The sequence below is a fragment of the Cynocephalus volans genome, chromosome 6 (genome assembly GCF_027409185.1).
Source record: "Cynocephalus volans isolate mCynVol1 chromosome 6, mCynVol1.pri, whole genome shotgun sequence".
Lineage (NCBI taxonomy): Eukaryota > Metazoa > Chordata > Mammalia > Dermoptera > Cynocephalidae > Cynocephalus > Cynocephalus volans.
In genome coordinates, this window is record NC_084465.1 from 97,892,835 (window position 1) to 97,916,512 (window position 23,678).

At 47.8% G+C, this 23,678-nt stretch overlaps 1 protein-coding gene across 1 annotated transcript; it reads left to right on the plus strand.

Moving 5' to 3' along the window:
- Positions 1-7,845: 7,845 nt before the first annotated feature.
- Positions 7,846-22,237, plus strand: FLYWCH2 (FLYWCH family member 2). The gene is made up of 3 exons (XM_063100120.1): positions 7,846-7,995; positions 18,009-18,478; positions 20,204-22,237. The coding sequence occupies exons 2-3, from the start codon at positions 18,112-18,114 to the stop codon at positions 20,311-20,313; spliced, it is 477 nt and encodes a 158-aa protein (XP_062956190.1). The 5' UTR covers positions 7,846-7,995; positions 18,009-18,111; the 3' UTR covers positions 20,314-22,237.
- The last annotated feature ends 1,441 nt before the right edge of the window (positions 22,238-23,678 follow it).

Consider the following 23,678-nt stretch of genomic DNA (forward strand, 5'->3'; position numbering starts at 1 on the left):
TTTTTCTACTAGTTTCCTTCTCTGGTCCAGGCTCTAGTCCAGGATCCCAAATGCATTCATTTGCCATGTGATGGAGTTTGGATGTGTTGTCCCTGCCAAAACTCATGTGGAAATCTGATCCCCAATGTGGCAGTGCTGGAAGCTGTTTGAGTCATGGGGGCGGATCCCTCATGAATTGATTGATGTTCTCCATGGGGGAAGAGGGGTAGTAAGTGAGTTCTCACTCTATTCCCACTAGAGCTGGTTGCTTAAAAGACCCTGGCACTTCCCCCCCCTCCCCCCCGCTCTCTCTTGCTTCCTCTCGCCATGTGATCTGTTTGCACCCACCAGCTCCCTGTCACTTTCCACCATGAGTAGAAGCAGCCTGAGGCCCACGCCAGACGCAGCTGTCCCAGAATTGTAAGCCAAATAAACCTCTTTTCTTTATAAATTACCCAGTCTCAGGTATTCTGTTATAGCAACACAAAATGGACTAAGACACCATGTCTCCTTGGCCTTCCCCAGTCCATGACAACAAACTAGAAAATTTTTACAGCCATTAGTAATTTAAAAAGTATGTATAATCCAAATACTCATCAGTCCTACTTTATTTTAAAAATATGAACCAGAAAATTGAGTGATGTGTGGCTTCATCTGCCAAGAGTTGGGCTGAAATTTCAATCTGTTAAAAAAAAAAAAAAGATTCAAGCTATATTTATCCCAGGATTGAAACTGAATACTTGGGGAATGAGAATCCCTTTGTGTGGATATGTGAGCCTGGACTTAAGGCACATTTATAATTTGAATCTGACCACACACTCACAAACTCACTAGAGTAAAAATTTCTTTGTCACCCATAGAAAGGCCATCACTTTTTCAATACTTAAAACATCTGATTGAAAAATGTACTCACAATGGAGCCACAGAATGGGGTCAATATAAATACAAAATATATCAGTGACTTTTTTCAAGTACTTAACAACTAGCTTAACAATTGACAAGTAGCTTAAAAAATTAGTGATTTTAGTGTAAAAGAGGTTATAAAAATATTCAGAAAACCTATGTCTAGCATCAAGAAACAAAAGATATTTTAGTAACTTTTTGGGACTTAAAATGAATTACTTGGAAAAATGAAATTATGGGTGTCCAAATCTTTTTCGAGAGGGCGATTGTAATATATTTGCTACTTGGCCATTCATCTCTTCCTCTTTTTTTTTTTTTTTTTTTAAAGATGACCAGTAAGGGAATCTTAACCCTTGACTTGGTGTTGTCAGCACCACACTCTCCCAAGTGAGCCACAGACCAGCCCCCTCTTCCTCTTTTTTAATTGAGATTTAATTCACACTCCATAAAATTCTCCATTTTAGAGTATACAGTTGTGTAGCTTTTAATATATTCACAAGGTTGTGCAACCACCACCACTGCTATGGGTTAAATGTGTCCCCAGAAGTTCATGGAACTTGATCCCCATTATAACACTGTTAAGAGGGTGGGAAATCCGATCATAGTATTTGGAAGGTGAGGCCTTTAAGAGGTAATTGCATCCTGAGGATTATGCCTTCCCGAATGGATTGATCCATTCATGGAGTAATGGGTTAATGGTTTAATGGGTTATCATGGGTGCAGACTGGTGACTTTATAAGGAGAGCACATGAAAGTGCTCTTGCCCTCCTTGCCATGTAATTTCCAGCATTGCCACAGGACTCTGTACAGAGCCACCACCAAGAAGGCCCTCACTGGATGTGCCCCTGGACCATGGACTTCCTAGCCCCAGAACTGTAAAAAATAAATCTTGTTTTCCTATAAATTACCCAGTTTCAGGTATTCTGTTATCAGCAACAGAAAACTGACTAATATGACCACTCCCCAGTACCCAGGCTGGGAGGGCCACCAGGAGTGCCCACCCTTCTGGCCCAGCAGTCTGTCCCATGCTGCAGACCTGCCTGACGGCTACCTAGGCTCTTTAAGGACTACGCATGGGCTCTAAGGTGCTTTCTGCAGGAGTGGGAGGTGGGTGATTGGGCCAGGCAGGGGTCCCCAGCAACAACTTTGCAGATGGCCAGCTATGGAAAGAATGTGAGATCCACACTCCACCCCAACTTCCAAAATCAATTGCACCATTAATCGCAGGCCCCTATTTGATCTTCTTTCCCTGTTTCCTTTTTTTTACATAACACTCACTTTTTACAAAATCAACTTTATTGAAATAAATGATTGACATAGAATCAAATTCTCCATTTTGAAATGTACATTTGGATGTGTTTTGCCATGTGTAACCACCAACCCAGTGAAGATTTGGAACATGTCCATTATCCCAAAAGTTTGCTCAGATGGAACTTACCCTTAAACAATTTCTACCACCTAACTGCTCATTATATCTATTTTTATTATATGTCCTCCACTGCCCCTATGTAGTGGATTGAATTGTGTCCCCCCAAAACTCCCTGAAGCTCAAAATGTGTCCCCCAAGTTTTATGTATTAGAAACCTGGGGGGCTGGCCCGTGGCTCACTTGGGAGAGTGTGGTGCTGATAACACCAAGGCCACGGGTTCAGATCCTGTATAGGGATGGCCGGTTCACTCATTGGCTGAGTGTGGTGCTGACAACACTAAGCCAAGGGTTAAGATCCCCTTACCGGTCATCTTTATAAAAAAAAAAAAAAAAGGGAAACTTGGCCCCCACTGTGACTGTTAAGAGGGTGGAAATCCTATTATGGTAATTGAAAGGTAGAGCCTTGAAGAGGTGATTGGATTGTAGGACCGTGCAGTAGTAAATGGATTAAAAATGGTGGTCAGGGGTGTGGTTCTGAGGGCTTTAAAAGAAGAGAGAGAGGAGAGTCTGCCTTTCTCTCTCTGCTCTCTCTGCTTCCACCATCTTGCAATGTACCACCACATGGACCTTGGACTTACCAGCCTCAGAAACTATAAACAATAAATGTCATTTTTCTTTATAAATCACCCAGTTTCAGGTATTTTGTTATAAGCAACATCAATGGACTAATACAGCCTAGAACATGAGCTCCTGAAGGGCGGGATCTTTGTTTAGTTCACTGAAGCTCCTAGTTCACAGTGTAGCCACTGGACACATATTTGCTGAGTAAATAAATTCCAGAGGGTTAGAGGATCAAATGGGAAATGTAAAATTATCAAAACACTAGGAAAATGTAAAGGCAAATATTAAATATTTATATAAGTCAGTTTGGGGAGAACTTACTAAGGATTAAAAAAAAAAAAAAAGGGAGCAACCCAAATTGGAAAAAATCATTAGATTGATTGTATAAACACAATCACTGTGGTGTGAATGTGTCCTCAGAATTCATATATTAAAACTTAATCACAGGGCTGGCCTGTGGCTCATTTGAGAGAGCGTGGTGCTGATAACACCAAGTCAAGGGTTAAGATTCCCTTACCGGTCATCTTTTAAAAAACAAACAAACAGAAAAAACTTAATCGCTAATGTGATAGTATTAAGAGGTGAGGTCTTTAGTAGGTGACTAAGTCACGTGGGCAGAGCCTTCATGGATGGGATTAGGGCCCATGTGAAAGGGACTGATGGCCAGCCAACAAAAAAAATAAAAATGAAAAAAGGGACGCTTTCCATCATTTCTGCCAGGTGAGGACACAGCCTTCATCCCTTCCAGAGGATGAAGCAAAAAGGGGCCACCTTGGAAGCAGAGAACAGCCCTCACCAGACACCAAACCCGCTGGTACCTTGATCTTGAACTTCCCAGCCTCTAGACCGTGAGAAATAAATTTCTATTGTTTATAAATGACCCAATTTGTGGTATTCTGTTACAGCGGCACAAGTGGACTAAGACACCCCTATAAACACATACAACCATCTCCCTAATCCCCCTCCCCATAAACAGGAATGATCATATTTCCATTATACAGGGAATGCTAGGATTAATCTTAATTCAATAAAAAAAGACAAGCAACCAATAGAAAAACGGACAAGGCAGCAGGTGTCAGAGTGTGGTCTGGTGTCCCTGGAGGTTCCCAAGAGCCTTTTGGGAGGCCTGAGATGATTTTCATAGTAATCCTGAGAGATTGTTTACCTTGCCCACTATGCTGACATTTGCGCAGACGACGCAAAAGCAATGGCAGCTCTTAGCTTGAATCAGGGCAGTGACACCAAATTGCATGATATTCTTCACATGCTAGTGGCGGAAAGCCACCTTCACTTAAGAAAATCCTTAATGAAGTAATACAATATGAGATCTTGGCCCTTGAGTTTACATCTTTTTGATATTTTGTTAGTTAAAATGGGAAATAGGACATTGACATAAACGTCATGTCCATGGTCTCTAGGGAAAGGATGTGTGCATTATTTGAATTATGACACTAACTAGCTACTTTTTTCATGGAACACTGACAGAGACCGTGGCTATTTATTTATTTATTTTATCTTTTTTTTTTTTTTTTTAAAGATGACCGGTAAGGGGATCTTAACCCTTGACTTGGTGTTGTCAGCACCATGCTCAGCCAGTGAGCGAACCAGCCATCCCTGTATGGGATCTGAACCCGGGGCCTTGGTGTTATCAGCACCACACTCTCCTGAGTGAGCCACAGGCCGGCCCATTTTATCTTATTTTTTAAAGATGACCTGTAAGGGGATCTTAACCCCTGACTTGGTGTTGTCACACCACGCTCTCCCAAGTGAGCAAACCAGCCATCCCTATACAGGGATCCGAACCCGTGGCCTTGGTCTTATCAGCACCACACTTTCCCAAGTGAGCCACGGGCCAGCCCTAACCATGGCTATTTAGATATGGGTATTTCACAGACACTTTCTCAAGAATGAAAAAAGTGAGTCTGTTGCTTCAAGAAAAGCAACTGACAGTATTTGCTGCCAGTGATAAAATTCTAGCTTTCGAGCAAATATTAAAGTTTAGGAAAACTTGTATTTGCCACTGTTAGTTTCACAGCTTTCCAGTCCTTCAAGACTTCTCTGATGAGATCGGTGGCGATGTTAATGAATGTTATGTTTTTTACATTGTGTAGTAAAATATGTCAACATTCATAACATCTGTATTAGCCAATGCCCAATATAGATCCACACATCAGATTACAAAACTTCTTGTGGGTAAAAGATCCTTTCAAAGTACGAAACAGACCAATGGATTTTAAAGTTATACAATACAAAAGTGTACTGATGTCATTTCAGATTCCACATTGCAACTAATCTTTACCACTTGTGGAGTTGTAGTATCAAAGAAGGTCCACAATTATCTGAAAAGGCTATTTATTAGTCTGTAACAAAATACACGGAACTGGGTAATTTATAAAGAAAATGAAACTTATTACTTAACAGTTTCTGAGGCGGGGAAAGTCCAAAGTTCAGGGAACAAACACATCTGGTGAGAGTCTTGGTGGTGGCGACAGTGACGGCAGGATATCACATTACCAAATGGCAGAGCAGAGAGAGCAGTCAGTTTGGGGAGAACTTACTAAGGAAGTTACTAAGAAAGAAAGAGCAGTCAGTTTGGGGAGAACTTACTGAGAAAGAGAGTGAGACTCTCATGTTTTAAAGTCCTCAGAACCATGCCCCTGACCACCATTATTAATCCATTCACTAGAGCATGGTCCTACAATCTAATCATGTCTTTAAATCTCCACCTTAAATTACTGTAGTAATTACCAAGGTTTCAATTACCATAAGAAGATTTCTCACCCTTTCAACATTAACAGTTGAACAGTTAGTCAAGTCAACTTGAACAGTTGGTCAAGTTTCTAATACATAAAACTTGGGGGGCACAATTCAAGATTCAGTGAGTTTTGGGGGGACATAATTCAATCCACTACAGTTGTTAAAATATACCTCCCTTTTCCAAGTACTTAATCTGTGTGAGGCTGGATTTACTTTCTTTTTTTTTGTTTGTTTCTTGGTAGCTGGCCCCTACAGGGATTGAACTGGACATTGGTTTTATCCGTACCACACCCTAACCAACTGAGATAACCTGCCAGACCTGGATTTTATTCATGTACCTTAACCCAAAGAATATATCACAAGAGTGAATGCAGAGGCAGACAGGAGAATCCAGCTGTATTCCCTTAAGTCAGCTGTATTCCCTTAAGTCAGACATTAAAAAGATATTTTAAAGTGTAAATACTGCCAATCACTGAATCTTTGTGGTTTGACGATAGTTATGCAGTGAATTTATTATTGCCATTTTCATATTTTTTATTTTATTTTTTTGGCAGCTGGCCAGTATGGGGATCTGAACCCTTGATCTTGGTGTTACAACTAAGCTAATCAGCCAGCTGAGTTTTTAATAAATACATTTTTTAATTTCTCAGTTTAAATTCTAGGGCTGGCTGGTTAGCTCAGTTGGCTAGAACGCTGTCTAGTACCAAGGTCAAGGGTTTGGATCTCCCTACAGGCCAGCCACAAAAATAAATAAATACATTTCTATATGGTAAATATTGGTAGATGTAACCCACATAACAAAAGGTTCAATAATTAAGAATTTATTTATTTATTTATTTATTGTGAAAGATGACCGGTAAGGGGATCTTAACCCTTGGCTTGGTGGTGTCAGCACCACGACCCCACGCTTGTGCACATCCTTAGAAATAATTTGGCAACGTGTTTAAAAACACTTTTAAAATATTTGCCTCCCTGACTCCTTTTAGGAATTTCAAGAAATCGTTGACATCAGAGAGGCTTATAAACAAAAATATTTAGGGCCGGCCCGTGGCTCACTCGGTAGAGTGCGGTGCTGATAACACCAAGGCCACGGGTTCGGATCCTATATAGGGATGGCCGGTTTGCTCACTGGCTGAGCGTGGTGCTAACAACACCAAGCCAAGGGTTGAGATCCCCTTACCGGTCATCTTTAAAAAAAAAAAAAAAAAAATTTAGAACGTAATAAACTTATAAACATCCTAAGTCTGTGAATGATTGACAGCGGTACACTGGAGAATGCCCAGGAAATGACGTGACCCCGGGAGAAACGACTGGAGGCGGGCAGCGGGAGCCAACGGAGGCCGGGCCCAGGGTGGGGCCGAGGGGTCTACAGAGCGAGGAGGAGCCTTTCTGGATGGGAGCGGGCCCTGCTGACACCCGCACGCGATGAGGAGGCTGCGGGAGGCCCCCAGCAGTAGCAGGCATTGAGACCTTGACCGGGCCGTTCCGAGCCCAGTGGCACGTTCAGCGACAGCTTTAAGGCGAGAGGGGGGAGGCGGGGGACGGCATGGAGCCAGGGAGCATGGAGCTTTCCAGAAGCTGCGCACGCCGAGGACGCGCAGCCGGAAGCCAGGGCTCCGCTGAGCCAGGGCAGGATCAATGGGCGAGGGCTGGACCAATGGCGAGGGCAGTACCAATGGGCGAGGGCTGGACCAATAACGACGGCTAAACCAATGGCCAAAGGAAGACCAATGGCGGGGGCTGAACTTGTGGCGGGCTGGACCAATGGGCGATGGCTGGGTCAATAGGTGACGGAGGGACCAACCAGTGGCAAGGTCTGCACCAATGAACGAGAGCTGTACCAGCCAATGGCGAGGGAAGCTGGGCTGAACAGAAGCCAGTGGCTTCAATGAGTGAAGAAACCTTTTCTCCGCTGGTTCAGTAAAGCAATGGTCGAAAATAAGGCCTTTAAACAAATGCTACAGCTTCTTCCGCAAGGAGCCGGAGTCAAATCCTGGGGAAAGTCCGGGTGTGTCAGCTAAACTCAGCCCCTTGCACTGTGAGAGCCCCACCCAGGACCCGAATCGGCGCGGGTCCCGCCGACGCTCTGCCCTCGGGTAACAACCCCCAATCCGGAGATGGTCCCGCCTCCTCACACTCTTGGCCCCGCCCCCACGCGCCGATTGGGAAGGCGGCGGCTCGGCACCGCTCGGGAAGACCCGGAGAAGAGTTGTGCGCCCAAGGAATGGGCCCATGGCCTTGCTGCGCATGCTCGCGACGTGACCCCAGCCTGAGGTGACGGCCCGAGCACTGGCTGGGTCCCCCGCACCGAGGCTGAGGGACCCGCTACGGCTCTGTCGCCGGAGAGGGAGGGCCCCGCTGCCGTCGGTGAGGACGGGCCCCAGCGGGTGGGGAGGGTCGCGGCCCCGGCCCTGCTCTCACGGGGGCCCCAAGGGCTGCTGGTGCTGGGGCCCGGGTCCCCGGCTCTGCGTCCCGGCGCTCAGACCTCCTCCTTGGGGTCATCCGCGATTCTTCTCCTTTCTCCTCGCTCCTCCTTCCCTCACCCCACCCGGCTCCTAGATGATCCCTGACACTCCCAAATGAAGGAGCCCCACATTCGCCCCCTTTCCCTACCCCCATCCTGCACCCACCCCCAGTCTGTGCCTTTTTTGCAGCTCTGGAAGTCGCTGCAGGGAAGGCAGCCAGTTGGAGGCGTGAGATATTGGGCCGGAGAAGACTCTCCGAGGCTTAGTCAGGGGTGCGGTCCTGATAGGAGAGGAGCGGGGAGCTGGGCCATTTGGGCGCAGCACAGACAGCGTTTGAAGGCAGTTACATTGGGTAAAGGAGGGGTGAAAGATTCTGAGCCGTGGTGATTAGGGAAGGAATTGCCATTACTGAAATTTTCTTTCTTTTTTCTTTTTAAAAGATGACCGGTAAGGTGATCTTAACCCTTGGCTTGGTGTTGTCAGCACCACGCTCAACCGGTGAGCCAAACCGGCCATCCCTATACAGGATCCGAACCCGGGGCCTTGGCGTTATCAGCACCACACTCTCCCGAGTGAGCCAATGGCCGGCCCTGCCATTACTGAAATTTTCATTTTGGGAAAGCTCTGCCCTGCATACTATAGAGTAGCAGTTATTGACCTTTTTTTGGGTCACTGCTGTTTTTTAAAATCTTCCTGTAAGGATATGTACCGTACAACCAAGTGTCCCATTATCCGGTCAACGGTGCTATCACAGCCCTCCATGGACCGCAAGGGACAGTGATTACCGGGGAGCAGCTGTCAGTATCACCCAGAAACTTTTGCAAACAAAGACCTTTGCCTATCTGCTGTTAACAATCTCTGCTAAATTCACCATCGTACAGATGAAACTAGCCTGGAGAGTGTGAGGGATTTGTCCTTGTGGCTGAGGACACAGCTGTTGGTGGATGTTGATGGCCACATGTATGAAGGTATTTCTGTTGTTGGTCCACAATAAGGCACCGGGCAAGGTTCCTGGCTTCCAGAAACTCATACATAAGGGATTGGACCTTGTATTAGTTTTCTATTTCTGCCTTAATAAATTACCACAAACTTAGTGACTTAAAACAACACAGCTTTTGTTATTTTACAGTTCCAGAGGTCAGAAGCCTGACATGGGTCTCACTAGGTTAAAATCTTCTAGGTATGGGCAGCATGTATCTGTGGACAGGGCTGGTTCCTGGAAGCTCTAGGAGAGAATCTGTTTTCTTGCCTTTTCCATCTTCTGGAGGCCACCCACATTTCTTGGCTTATGGCCCCTTCCTCCATCTTCAAAGCCAACAACATCTCATCTCTTGGACCCTGGTTCCATCATTCCATCTCTCTCTCTCTCTCTTCTGTCTCCCTCTTCCACTTTTAAGGACCCCAGTGATTACATTGGATCCACCAGGATAATCTCCTGGTGAGCAACTTTATTATATTTGCAACCTTAATTCCCCTTTGCCAAATAGGTAACATATTCACAAGTTGCAAGGATTAGGACCTGGGCGTCTTTGGGGTGCTATGATTCTGCCTCCCACAGACCTGATGATGGGTGAGAGACACTGTAGTTCCTGACACTGTGTGATCTTGGGTCTTGGGTTTACATTGAGCCATCTTTCCCCTTCTGGCTCTCCTTTGTTGTGACACCTGGTTAGGATAAGTGGGTGGCTGGAGACCCATAGCAATATCAGATGACCAGCTTGCAGAGTTGGGGGGAGGGTGTAAAGTGAGTGAAGTAAGGTGATTGTTAAGACTGATCTTTTTTTTTTTTTTTTTTTTTAAAGATGACCAGTACAGGGGATCTTAACCCTTGACTTGGTGTTGTCAGCACCACGCTCTCCCAAGTGAGCTAACCGGCCATCCCTATATAGGAATCCGAACCCGTGGCCTTGGTGTTATCAGCCCTGCACTCTCCTAGAGCCATAGGCCGGCCCTAGACTTTGATCTTTTTAATTCATTTCTGCTTCACTTTTTGAAAGTCTATTCAATGAAACTTTAATGAGTGAAAATTTAATTTTCAAAATGTGTACATTAGGGACTGACTGTATATTTTAAAACAGCTGCTTCCCAACTTGGTAGGAGTTTAGGGATGAATCCAGAAAAGAGACTGATCCAGCCTGAAGCTACCTAGGATATGTTCGTGGAGTGGCTGAAAAAGAGTTCAAACTATGAAATAGAAATTGCAGACTCCTCATATAGAGGGCACATAGCAACATTAGTGTTTCTCAAAGTATCAGAATCATGTGGGGTACTGGTTAAAAATGTAGACTCTTTGGTCCCTCTCCAGACCCTCTGAGTCAGAAGTCTGCAGTGGAGTAGTCCGTATTTTTTCTGCATTTTTAGCAAGAACCCTGGGTGAGTCTTAGGTCTACTGAAGTTAGAGAACCACTGTAAATAGAGTTCATTTGCCTTTTTCTGAATATTTAACAGCTTTATTGAGACCATTGATATACCATGCAACTCACCCACTGAAAGTATACAATTCAGTGACTTTTAGTGTAGTCACGAAGTTGTGTAACCATCACCACAGTCAATTTTAGAACATTTTTATTACCCCAGAAACCCCATACCCACTAGCAGTCACTTCTCATTCTCCCCTTCCCTACCCCCATCCCAAGACTTTCGCAAATCTACTTTCTGTCTCTATAGATTTTCCCACTCTATAGATCATTTCATATAAATGGAATCATATAATATGTGGTCTTTTTGTTTGTTTTTTGGTAACTGGTCGGTACAGGTTTGAACCCTGGACCTTGGTGTTATCAGCACCACACTCCGACCAACTGAGCTAACTGGCCAGCCCAGCACTGGCCAGTTAAAAAGTCATTTTAGCAACTCTGTTTTTACATTACCTAAGTGGTGTGCAAGGGAATACTTGTAGAAATATTTGTCACTTTGAAAACTTAGGTCTTAAACATTATGATTACCTGAAATTTGGTCTTCAGAAAAGTATCACTTGTGTTCTTCCAGAACACATGACAATGACGCATGAAATTGTTCCCACCAAGTGACCTTCATCCAGGTCATTGTGCCCAAATTGACGTGTGTGTGTGTGTATGTGTGTAAGATGCATTCTTCAATCTGTCTTAATCTTTTAAAGAAAAAGCACTTTAAAAGAAAAGAAAAGATAAAAAAAAGATAAAGAAAAAGCACTTGAAAAGACAAGGTAAAAAAAAATTTAAAAAGAACTGATGAAAGTTGCTTAAGCTGGTTTTTCTGTGATGACACAGTTGATGCGTTGAGTCAGATTAATGCAGTTGACTACTTACCTTTTCTTAAAAAAAACCAAACATTTTATTTTGGAATGATTTCAGCTTTACAGAAAAGTCACAAAGACAGTACAGGCTCGCCATAGATTTCCACCCAGCTTCTCCTCGGTTAATATTTGTCAAAACTAAGAAATTATCACTATTTTTTTTTTTTTTTAAAGATGACCGGTAAGGGGATCTTAACCCTTGACTTGGTGTTGTCAGCACCACACTCACCCAGTGAGCTAACTGGCCATCCCTATATAGGATCCGAACCCGGGGCCTTGGTGTTCTCAGCACCACACTCTCCCGAGTGAGCCACAGGCTGGCCCTAGAAATTATCACTATTAACTAAACTACAGACTTTATTCAGATTTTGCCAGTTTTTTCACTAATGTCCTTTTTCTGTTCCAGGATCTAGTCGAGGATCTCACATTGCATGTAGTTGTCATGTCTCCTTAGTCTCCTCCAATCAGTGACAAGGCCTCAGTCTTTCCTTGTTTCCTTGTTTTTTGTTTTTTTTTTCTCTTTCCTTGTTTTTGATGACCTTGACAGTTTTAAAGAGTACTAGCCAGCTATTTGGTAGAATATCCCTCAATTTAGAGCTGTCTGGTATTTTCTTGTGATTAGACTGGGGTGATGGGTTTTGGCGGAAGGATCCCACAGAGGTGAGGGTCCTTCTGGTTATCTTGTACCCGGGTTACCTGACATCCACTCCTCACAGATCACCTTAACCTTGGTCACCAGTTGAGGTGGTGTCTTCCAGGTGTTTTAAGTGGAGAATTGCTGTTTTTCCTGTTCCAGACTCTCCTTTTTGGAAATGAAGTCACTAAGCCTAGCTGAAAACCAAGGGAGGGGACTTAAGCTTCACCTTCTTGAGGGGAAGTGTCTGCTGGTACTGTTGGAATTCTTAAGGAAGATTTGTCTGTTCAGTTATTTATGTCAGTGTGAACTTGTGGATATTTTATTCGTTGGGTTATAATCCTGACCACTCACTTTGAAGGCATGACCTTGGCTCTGTGCAGCAGTTTTCTTTGGAACCGGCCATCCCTATATAGGATCCGAACCCGTGGCCTTGGTGTTATCAGCACCGCACTCTACCGAGTGAGCCACGGGCCAGCCTGAAACTGGCCTTTCTTACTGTAAGCAACTACTGCTCAGGCCTGGGTTCACATCCTGGCTCTCAATAGCTGTGCTGTCCTGGGCCACTTGCTTAAGTCCCTGAGGACCCCATCTCCCCCTGGGCAGCGTGGGGATGATGGTGACACTTGGAAGGGAGGTTATTGGGTCACAGTAATGCAGGTAAGGGCTGTTGTGATAGGACCTTTTCCTTGACTCAAGTCCCAGGTCAAAGACCAAGGTTGCTCTTGTGCCATACGTGGGCAGGAGGACCCAAGGGGCAGGGTTCTCTCTTTTTTTCTCACAAACTGTTCTGTCCTGGAGGTTTCTGGGTCACTCTTTTTCCCTGTCAATTTCTGTCGTGTCTATAAGTCTGAAACTAGAATTCTAATACACTTAATTTTATTCATTTCCTTATTGTAGTTGTTTATATTAATCTTTATTTTCTTGGGTGACGTTATGTTGCATAGTAATGGGGACCCTTTTTCTCTGACTAATGGACTAATATTAAAAGTTACCTTGTGGGGCCGGCCTGTGGCTCACTCGGGAGAGTGCAGTGCTGATAACACCAAGGTCATGGGTACGGATCCCATATAGGGATGGCCGGTTGGCTCACTTGGGAGAGCGTGGTGCTGACAACACCAAGTCAAGGGTTAAGATCCCCTTACCAGTCATCTTTTAAGAAAAAAAAAAAAAAAAAAAAGTTACCTTGTGAGTAAATGTATCTTTTTTAGATGTTATTCTCCTATTGTAAAATTAGTTCATGCAAAAAAAACATAGTTCATGCACATTACAAATTTTAGAAAATTAGCAAAAACTGAAATCACTCATTCCCAATACTATTAACATTTTGATGTTAGTGCATTTTAATATGATTCTTTGAAAACAGACTAGAAAACAGCTGTTTCTAAAATTAAGAACACTACCAGCCAGCTGCCAAAAAATAAATTAAATCAAAAATAGGTCAAATAAAGTCAGTAAATAGATGGCAAATGTGACTGGGGTGGAGAAGAAGAAGGAAAGAGAAGCGGGCTAAGGGAGAGATTCAGGACACGAACTAAAGGTCTGTTTTAGTCTTTTTTGGAAAAATGAATAGTTCTTTAGTCCCGATAAGATCATCTTTGCTAAATTTGCTCATATGGCTTTCTAACTAATGCTTTTTTTAAACCAAATACAAATACTTTAAGGTCTTCCTCTCTCTCTCTTTTTTTTTTTTTTTTCTTATACTCTTTTTTCCCCCCTTGCTTTGGAAAAAATTGGTATGCATTTAATTTTCCTGCAAAGTGATTCATTTTATAGAACAACATCTCCATCTTGTGGCCATCTAGAATTTTGTTGCTTAAGATATAAATTGTGTTTTCTGCAATCACTGGTGTGAATTAAATTGTGCTTTCGCACTTTATAAGGGTCTTTATATCTGGTCTCTAAGCTAGTGGTTTGTATCCTAAAAAGTGGCAAGAAAACAGATATACAATTATTTGAAAGCTTTGCTTGTAGCTATGAGAAAATGTATGTAAAAAACAGTAATGCAGAAATGAAAGCAGTTTGTGATAGGATGGTGGGATTATGCAGATTCATTATTATTGTTTAATTTATTCTATATTACCCCTTTCAGTTAAGTAATTCAAATTTTAAAAATAACCTCAACACTGTCCATCTCATCCCTTTGCCCAGCAATATACAGGAGTTGTTTATTGTGCAGGACTGTGTTTTCAAACTGGTGGCCCTTGGGTGAAAGTAGCTTATACAAGAATTTAGCATTTTTAAAATTATTATTTGAATTATGATCCTTAAGAAAAAATCCAGAGCTGTCCGATTAGCTCACTCAGTTAGAATGTGGTGTTGATAACATAGAGGTCAAGGGTTTGGATCCCCATACACCAAAAAAAAAAAAAGTCCATATAAGCATATTCTGGATCCTCTGGGGAACACGCAGAGCTTTCGGACCTCTGTGGGCATTTGTGCTAAGACCCAGCTGATCACATATCAGATGTTCCCGTGTGAGGCCTGCGCTTCGGCCCTGAACATTCCTGCCCTCTGGGAGCATGCTCGTGGTGTGAGTGTGTATGGAAGTTTGAAATCAAGATTTAGAGATACCACAGGCTACAGTTCATCAAGTGCTTCCAGGTGTTCTAGGCTGTTCTGGGCTGAAAATTCATATGTTGCAGCCCTAACCCCCAGTACCTCAGAAAGTGATGGTTTTTGGAGATCATACCTTTAAAAGGATGATTAAGGTAAAATTGGGTCATATGGGTAGGCCCTATGGCTGGCATCCTTATAAGAAGACATGATTAGGACACAGACACGCACAGAGGGAGAACTGTGTGTCTTCATAAACCAGGACGGAGGCCTCAGAAGGACCCAACCCTGTGGACACATCAATCTCAGCCTTCCAGCCTCCAGAAGTGTGAGGAAACACGTTTTTGGTGTATAAGCCTCCCATCTGAAACTTCGTTATGGCTATACATAGACATTGAGCAAAAAGCTTTACAAATGATTTTCTCAACTTTGGCATCCAGCTTAATCAGGGCTTTGGATTTTCAGATTGATACGCAGAAGTAGTTTCCATTATTTTTTAAACAGCTTACTTTGCAATCACAGGATTCTCTTCCATTAAATAGAAATGGCGGGAGATGCTTTGTGAAATTCAGTATTTGGCAGTTTGAGTATGCATTCTCTTATTCATTTTAAAATAATCATTTTCAAAATTTTGAGTCAAACATTCATAGAAATAAACCTTCTCAGAGGAACCCTGGGTTTCCTTGGAACAAGGTTTTTAATCACTTCCCCACATCTGGGGTCTAAGTATCTTATTGACCAGAAGCCAGCAGTTGCTGGAGCTCAGACGACAGAGGGCCCATACTGGGACTCAGAAGAGGAATTTTCAAGAGCTGCCCACTGCCCTTTATCCAAGTTATTCAGAACTTGCTCAGCTGTGCCGTGGTCAGTCAGCCTCTTTGGACCGGTGTGGGTATCATGTCATTTACAGTGGCTTGTTAGTTTTGAGCCCTGAGTAGGCATTATTTATACGGATTTTTGTGGGGTTTTTTGTTTGTTTTTTTTAAAGATGATCAGTAAAGGGATCTTAACCCTTGACTTGGTGTTGTCAGCATCACGCTCTCCCAAGTGAGCTAACCGGCCATCCCTAGATAAGGATCCGAACCTGTGGCCTTGGTGTTATCAGCACCACACTCTCCCAAGTGAGCCATGGGCCGGTCCTCGGATTTTTGGAGCCCAGTGTATGTATTGCGGGACTCGTTTCTTTCTTTTCTTTTTTTTTCTTTTTTGGTGACTGGCACAGGGATCCGAACCCGTGACCTTGATGTTAGCAGCACGTTACTCTAACCAGCTGAGCTAACTAGCCAGCCTCGTTTCTTGTTCAAGTTTAATGAGGTTGTCTTTTACTTTCTTGACTTTTCTCTTTGGAGAATTAGTCAATAGCTTGGGTCCGTTTTATCCTTTACTTTGGGGTTTGAACACTTAATTTGTGATGGGGCATGCTATCACTCTGAGACCATTTTCACAGCTCAGAGTTGGCCTGGCAGCAGGGCCGGAACTAGGGAGAGACAGGGCGGAAAACTGAAGGAGGCGCTCACTCTCTGGTCCAGCCCGAGTGTGGGGGTTGTCGGTCCCCCGGCCTGGAGGTGGCTGGGCGGGACCGGCTGGTTGTTAGGTCCCTGCTAGTTTGGAATTTGCATGCTGGGTGGGCAGGAAGCCGCTTCATTTTTGGAGTCCGGGAGCGCTACGGTGGCGAAGTCGAGACGGCGGGAGATGCTTGGGGTCCCGGGGAGGACGCGGGGTTGGGGGACCAGCCACGTGCGCTCTTGCCCGGACAGTTTCATTTATCCCAGACAGTGGGACGAGGGAACCGGAGGGGCGGGCTGCCGGCGGAGGGACCAATCAGCGCACAAGGGCGGGGTGTCCTGTGGGCGGGGCTTCCCGTCGTAACACTTTCCCACCCGGGAGGCACCCGCCGCATCTTAGCCATGGGAGGTCGACAGGTCGGTAGGTACCCGACACTGCTACTTTGCCCTATGGGGTGGGATGGGCAGGAACAAGAAGGACCGCACGGGAAGAGCAGTGGTTGACTTGTCCCAGGGCAGGACAGATAACGCGCCACCAATCCCTACCGTGCCCTACTGTCAGGTGACTCGTTACCAGGCTGCGTTTCTTTGAGTGCCCACCCCCTCGAGAAAGTGGCTCTGGAGTGGGGGCATCACGTCTGAGAACGTCTCTGCTTTTCCTTAGTGGTTGGGGATTGCAGAGGGGGGTTCTCAGGGGACAAGACACCTCAAGCCCCCATCAGCCTTGCATGCCAGGCTCCTCTCGTGGACCATGGGGTCTTGGAAAACTCTGGGATGCTGGGCCTGGACCCTCTCAAGCCATTGGGAGGGGTCAAAGGAAAGAGAGAACTTCAAAGCCGGCTTGGGGAAACAGGCCCGAGGGGAAAAGTAGGCATCTATGGGCCTTACTCCCGTCTGGGTCCTGACAGTGGGCTGATCTCTGCCCACACTGCAGTGTTATTTCTGGACTCATACTGTAGACTGGGAAAGACCCCCACCACCCAATCACTCCCTTAAAGGCAAAAAGACTACCCCACACTGGTGCTGCAGTGCCCCAGGCCCAAGGCCCCAGGCCCCAGTCTCCAGGCCAGCTGGGGCCTTGCAGCTCATGCCCGGTAATCTATCCTTTCTGTTTATCTAGGCCAGAAGTCAGGAACCCTTGGTGACTGCAGGATTGTCTAACACCCCTACATCTCTGTCCCTTCCCAACTGGGGAAGTGCCAGCACAAAGTCGGTTTGAGAACTGGCCAGTGGGGTAGCCTGCAGGCCTCCAGGCTGGGATAGGGCTGGACCTAGTTGTGAGTCCAGTATGTCCAACCTCCTAGTGCCAGCTTCAGTGCTGGTCTTCAAAGTGCTGGCAGATGCCTGGCCCACGCTCCCTGTGACAATGGGGTGAAGGGTAGTGGGTATTCTGGGAGGGTCAATTGATTAAGCTCACGTCCCCAAAGTGCTTGGCACTCAGGGGCACCAGTTTCTAGGTGGACAAGGTGTACCAGTTGTATAGGGATGGGCTCTGGATCCACTCCCAGCTCTACCATTCCATGACTGTTAGTCACCACAGCATGCCTTGCTGTCCTCAGCTGTAAACTGGGTCAATAAAATGGTCAGCTTTCATAACAGGGCGCTGGACGGTTAAAGGGAAAGGCATGGGAAAAGCTCAGCATGTGCGAGGTTCGATGGGTAGTAGCTCCATTATTGGTCCATTAGTCTCCCCGACAGCCCCTTTTGAGAAGCGTTTATTGTGCACATGTTAAGGTAGGGAAAGAGGTTTGGATGGGGATGTGGTGTGCCCAAGGCTGCCAGGAGAAGCCCCAGCCCAGGGTCCTTAGCTCCATGAGGTCCCTCCCAGCCTTTCAGCCCAGGGGCACTGAGGCAGCCCCATCTGCCCCCACCTCCATCCCAGATCCATTTTCTGAGCCCCAGACCCCAGGGCTTCCTCTACTGATGGATTTTGTCTCCTCCCTTAGGACGGAGCCCCTGGACTCCCAGGTTCCTTGCCAGGGAGGAGCAGGAGAAAAAATCCATCTGCCAGGGCTGAGCGTGGCCTGAGGGACAGACATCAGTCCTGGAATGCCCCTGCCTGAGTCCAGTGAGCAGGAGGGCAAGAGCATGAAGGCTGGCCAGGAGCCATCCCCTGAGCCGGGCACAGATGTCATCCCAGCAGCCCCCAGGAAGCCCAGGAAGTTCTCCAAACTGGTCCTGCTGACAGCCTCCAAAGACAGTGCCAAAGTGGCTGGGGCCAAGCGCAAAGGAGTGCACTGCATCATGTCCCTAGGGGTGCCCGGCCCCGCCACTCTTGCCAAAGCCCTCCTCAAGACCCATCCTGAGGCTCAGCGGGCAATCGAGGCAGCCCCCCAAGAGCCTGAGCAGAAACGCAGCAGGCTGGACCCAGGCGAGGCTCCTGCGGCCAGCGCTGGCCCCTCCCCAGGACAACCGGGTACCTTTCAGAGCTGCCCCAGACAGCCAGTCCTGCTTCTCCCTCTGTCCTCCTGGTCCTCTTTCCCCTACTTCCTTCAACCATGTGAGAGGAGTGGGAGGCAGGGGTTGTGGGCACAGGCCTGGGCATCCCTCTGAGCAGACGGATCTGGAATGCTGACTCGGCCCCTCCCAGTCCCGTCACTCCAAGGCGGTCTCTGTATGCATGAACATCTGTGTTGATCTCTGTGTGTCTGTGGCTCTATGTGTGTATTTGTCTAGGAGGTGGGTTTATCTGTGTGTCCTTCTGGGTATGTTCGTGTGGGTCTGTGTCCGTGGGCTTACTTCTGTCCCTGTCTGTTCATATGTGTTTATGTGTTTACATGTCAAGTAGGGGTCTTTGTGTATATATTTCTCTGTCAGAATCTACGTGAGGCCCCGAGCAGACCCCCAGTCCCAAACAGGCTTAGCACAGGTGATGTTGGAACCTCTATATGCCTTTTGGGTGGCAAATTCTGGGGAATGCCAGGGGGCAGTGCCCAGTGGGTGAGAAGCAGATAAGCTGTGGGTTTTTCCCAACTGGAAGTGGGACCTTCCATGCCCTGAAAATATGGGGACAGTAAAAGCCAGAGTGGCTGGCCTCAATTTGCAGATGGAACAGGTGACCCCTCTGGGTAAGTCAGCTTACTGGGCCTGGCAGCTAGTTGCAAGGAGAGGAGGGGCTCTTGGGTTTCGATCAGTTAGCTGGATGGTGCCAGGGATCCCACCTCATTGATAGGAACTTAGGGGTGAGTGGACTGGGGTCATGGGGTCTTAGCCCCATTGCTTCCCCTAGGCTGAGACCCCAGAACACCACAGATGAGGGTGGCCCTGGCCACAGGCCTGGAGCTCTCAGAGGACCCAAAGGATCCCTCAGCCTCCATCCCCTTCCTGGGGGTCCCTGGCCTGGTGGGAGCAGTGCTTGGGGAGTCAGAGGGACTCCAGCACCCAGAGTTTTGAGTCCCCTCTGTGGTGTGCCCGGCTCTCACTATTAGTGCCCCCACTGGTCAGTCCTGCTCTGAGTGCCCCTGCAGACCCTAGGACCTGAGGAGAGGAGAGGAGATGCAGGGCTCAGAGGGGCTACCTCGCTGCCCTCAGGCCACCAGTTGGTCACTGCAGAGGACAGAGGGGTTGGGGTCTGGCTCAGAGCCTGTTCTTCCCACCGCGCTTGGTGGGGCAGGGCCATCTTGAGGGTCTCTTCCAGTGCATCTGAGACCCCTGCTCACTGCTTAGAGCTGTCCAGACTGGGGCTACGGTGCCTTTGTGAGAACTGGAACAAAGCCACCCTTCTTCAGATGAAATGGCAGGTGCTCTCGGGCAGTCCACAGCCCCCTCAACTTGCCACCCCCTCTATAGGTCAGTCCACAAGTATCCCCACCTCTGGTCCACCCCAGGCCATGCAGTGGGGATGACCTCCACTTCCTAGTGCTCAGCTGAGATTTGGCCCAAAGTTTCCTGGAAATGACTTTAGCAGCCTTGGTGTCCCTGGGCTAGTGGATTTGGGAGCGGTGTCCCTGCAGCAGCAATTATTTCTAAGTCAGTCAGGAGAGGCATCTGGCCCTGGAACATCCTTGACTGGGATGAGAGAGAGCCAGGGTGCCAGGTGGGGGGTCCAGGCACCTGGTAGACCCCGAACACCCAGGGTCAGCCCTAACAGCCCCTCCGTTTTCCTTTGGTACCAGCCTGACCTACCCCCGTTCTCTTCCAGATGCAGAAGCAGACAGAAAAGAAGCCGGTGGATTAGCTGAGGGGCCTCCCAGAGTGGGCAGGGAGGAGTGTGCTGCCACCTTCCCCTGTGTGCCCAGCACGTCCCCTTAACCTTGATCGTGGCACCGTATGGCGTCCTGGTGGGTCTGCGAACTGTGAGCAGGTTCTCCTCCTTCCCACACTTCTGGGGCCTAGTCGTCCATGGATTTACACTTTCAACATTGTGTACTTTTTTTAGATCAAGCATAAATACTTTTGCAAGCAGAAAAAAAATCAAAAGCGTCATTACACTAGACACCATCATGGACAGGTTTTAGACATTCAAGCATTCTGGTCCTTTGATGCCCAGCTCCACCCCACCAGCCTGAGGCCCTCCCACCCCACCAGGCCTCACCTGGACCTTCCCCAGAGCTGCCTGGACACTAGGCAGGATCCCAGAGGTTTCACCTTCCCACTGTCCTTGGCCTGAAAGGGGACAATGGGACCTACCCCTGGGCCCCTGCAAAGCCAGATTCCTGAAGCTGCCTGACCCTTCCCTTCAGGGGCCTGTTCCTAGGAGGCCTCAGGCCCCCTCTTGTGGGGCCCTCCCAGGATGCCCCTCGGTCACTGCCCTCCCTGGCCAAGTCTCACCTTCAGGAAGCTTCCCAGACTGATGGCTCCCGGGCACCAAGCCCATCCCCCAAAATCCGGGCAGGCACCCTGCTGAGAATGGTGGGGGCCCCAGGATTGTGCTCAGGAAGGGCTGGGCTTGCAGTTCATTGGTGGGTACAGGGAGGCTCCTGACGAGTGCATGGCAGCCCACCATGTTCTTTCCAGAGGGTTTGGGGGCTGAGGGAGATTCCTGGGAACCTGAGCCCTTTCCTAAGCCCGCTGGCACTGCCCCTGCTGGAGGAGGAGGTGAAGGGAACACACAGCACTCTCCCTGAACTCCCAAGTCCTGGAGGGCTTCCAGAGGCCCCCAAGGGCAAGGCTACAGCCTCTAGTTGCTTCCCCACTGGGTCCTCATTCTTTGAGAACCGCCTCTGGGCACAAGGAAACACTATTTTTTAAATGTAGGGTTTAGAGACTCTATGTTTTCGTACATTTTTTTCAAATTTAATCAGCATCTATCGCCTCCCTCTTAGGAAAAATTAATCACATGGCACATTTTCCTCCCTCAGGTCTCCGTTTTGTGATGTTATTTTTACAGGGTTGCTGTTTATAACTGCTATGGGTCACATGTGTCCCCCAAAAGTTCATGTATTGGAAACTTAAATATAACAGTGTTAAGAGGACGGGAAATCCTATTGTGGTCTGGCAGGGTCTGAGGCCAGGTTGATCCCCCTGGTGAATAACTTAAGTCCTCTGCTCTCGGGGAGGGTTGGCCAGACGACCCGTGACTCCCATCCAGACTTGGGAATTCATTGTCTCAAAGATGCTGGTGCAGTGTGTGTGTCCCAGGACTGAGCCCCGAGTGACAGGGACAGGGCAAAGTTGGAGAGGGGCTGTGGGCTGAGGAACAGACCCAGTGGTTCCAGTTGCAGTTTGCCTGGGCAGGGGGCCTCGGCTTACTTTTTCTGTTGCTCTGAGTCAAATGCTCTGGTGGGAATTTATAAGATCAGATCTAAAGTAAAAATAAGGGCCGGCCCGTGGCTCACTCGGGAGAGTGTAGTGCTGATAACACCAAGTCAAAGGTTAAGATCCCCTTACCGGTTATCTTTTATTAAAAAAAAAAAAAAAAGTAAAAATAAATTCCTGCAAGCTCACCCCATGTTCCTCCAATTACATTCCTACCCAGTAAAAAATGAGAATGTACCAGACAGTTTTCTATGAATGCTCCTTCATGCTGTTTTTTAGAAAATGAGATAATACTCTTAAACTGTATCTTTCTCTAAGTATTAAAAGAACTATCTCTGTGATCATACATAAAGCCGAATGTAATTAAAAACTTCTGTATAATCACATTTTCAACAGTCCCACTTTATCTTTAGAGTAAGGACTACAACAGTTAGAGCACAGCCTTGTAACCCCATCGTCAAGATCCTTGTACCAGCCAGCCGGCAAAAGAATAAAATAATGAAAAAAAAAAAAAAGATGGCCAAGTCTGCCTCATCTGCTGACTTACCCATCACACCTGGCTTAGCTTCAACACCAAGTTATATTTTTTAGATGTCTTCTTTCAAGCTATTTTCATCCCAGTAATGAAATGGAGTATGATAGGAATGAGAAATATGCTGATGTGCAGATGGAGCCTCACACACATTCATCGCTTTATTCTGATGTCAGCCCTGCTTGAGGCACAGATTTCCTATCCCACCTACATAGATGCGCCAATTGTTAACCCTTTTAATGATAAATTCCACCTTTATGTCATGCTTTGCTGCTATAATTCAGTGTAAGCTGGTAGAAGTGGCCGCGCAGCTGCCTGAATTCTTTTCTACTTAAAACTTTTTTCTGCCACATACCCTGGTTCATCCTTCTTAAGTTCCCCAGCACCGAGGCCAGGAGGGCCGCCAGGAGTGTCTGCCCTTCTGGCCCCGCGCTCGGTCCCACGCTGCGGACCGGCCTGACGCCGGCACAGGCTCCACGGAGCGGGCGGTGCGCGATTGGGCCGCGGAGGGTTCCTCGGTATCGACCCTGCAGGTGGCCAGAGACAGGCGGAAGGAGATGAGGTCGGGACTCTTCGCCGCCCGCCGCCACCCTCGCCGCCACGTGGTGAGGCCCTCACTCTTCTGCTGTTTCTCCCGGAGCACGTTCCACCTTCTAACATGCCGCGTAAGGCGTAGTTCACTGTCTGCTGCTGCCTGGGCTCCCCGCCCACAGCGTCAGCCCCACACCGTCAGGGAAGGGGCTCCTTGTCGAGTTTGGTCCTGAGGTTCCCCGTGTGAAGAACAGGGAGAGAGGGAGCAGGCGGGGGTGCAGGAGCGCCGAGGGGTACGGGACGCGGGGACACCGAGCGCGCAGAGAGCGGAGGTCCGGCCAGTGTGCGGATTTGAGAGGAGGACTCAGGGAAGGAAGAAATCCAACAGAAAACGCAGAGGACGCGGGAGGACTCAGGACACAGGAAGATGCGGGAGGCCCCAGGCGGCAGCGGGTCCCCGGGACCTTGACTGGGCCCGCCCGGAGCCCAGGGGCACGTCCAGCGGCAGCTTTAGGGCGAGGGGGGGAGGTGGACGAGGGCGAGGGGGGGAGGTGGACGAGGGCGAGGGGGGTGCGTCCTTGATCTGCGCACACAGAGGACCCGCATCTGGGAACCGGGGCTCCGCTGGGCCAGGGCAGCGGGTGGAGAGAGGCATCCCCGCGGGTGGTCTAGTCGCCGGGAGAGCGGGCGGGGAGGGCGCGGCGACTCGCGGGGTGGCGGGGCGTCCGGGCGCGGAGCGGGGCTTCGCGCCGGGGGTTCGGGGGACGAAAGGCGGGCGTCAGCTCGGGCAACGCTGGGGCCGCTCTGGTCGCCACCAGTGTGTCTCAGGAGAGTAGCGCCCATGGCCCCGCAGCTG

What these genes read in the sequence shown, in the direction of transcription:
- FLYWCH2 (XM_063100120.1), top strand. Translation starts at nt 18,112, where the DNA reads ATGCCCCTGCCTGAGTCCAGTGAGCAGGAGGGCAAGAGCATGAAGGCT. An exon ending in CCCCTCCCCAGGACAACCGG is followed by an intron (nt 18,479 to 20,203) that starts GTACCTTTCAGA and finishes GTTCTCTTCCAG; the next exon opens with ATGCAGAAGCAGACAGAAAA.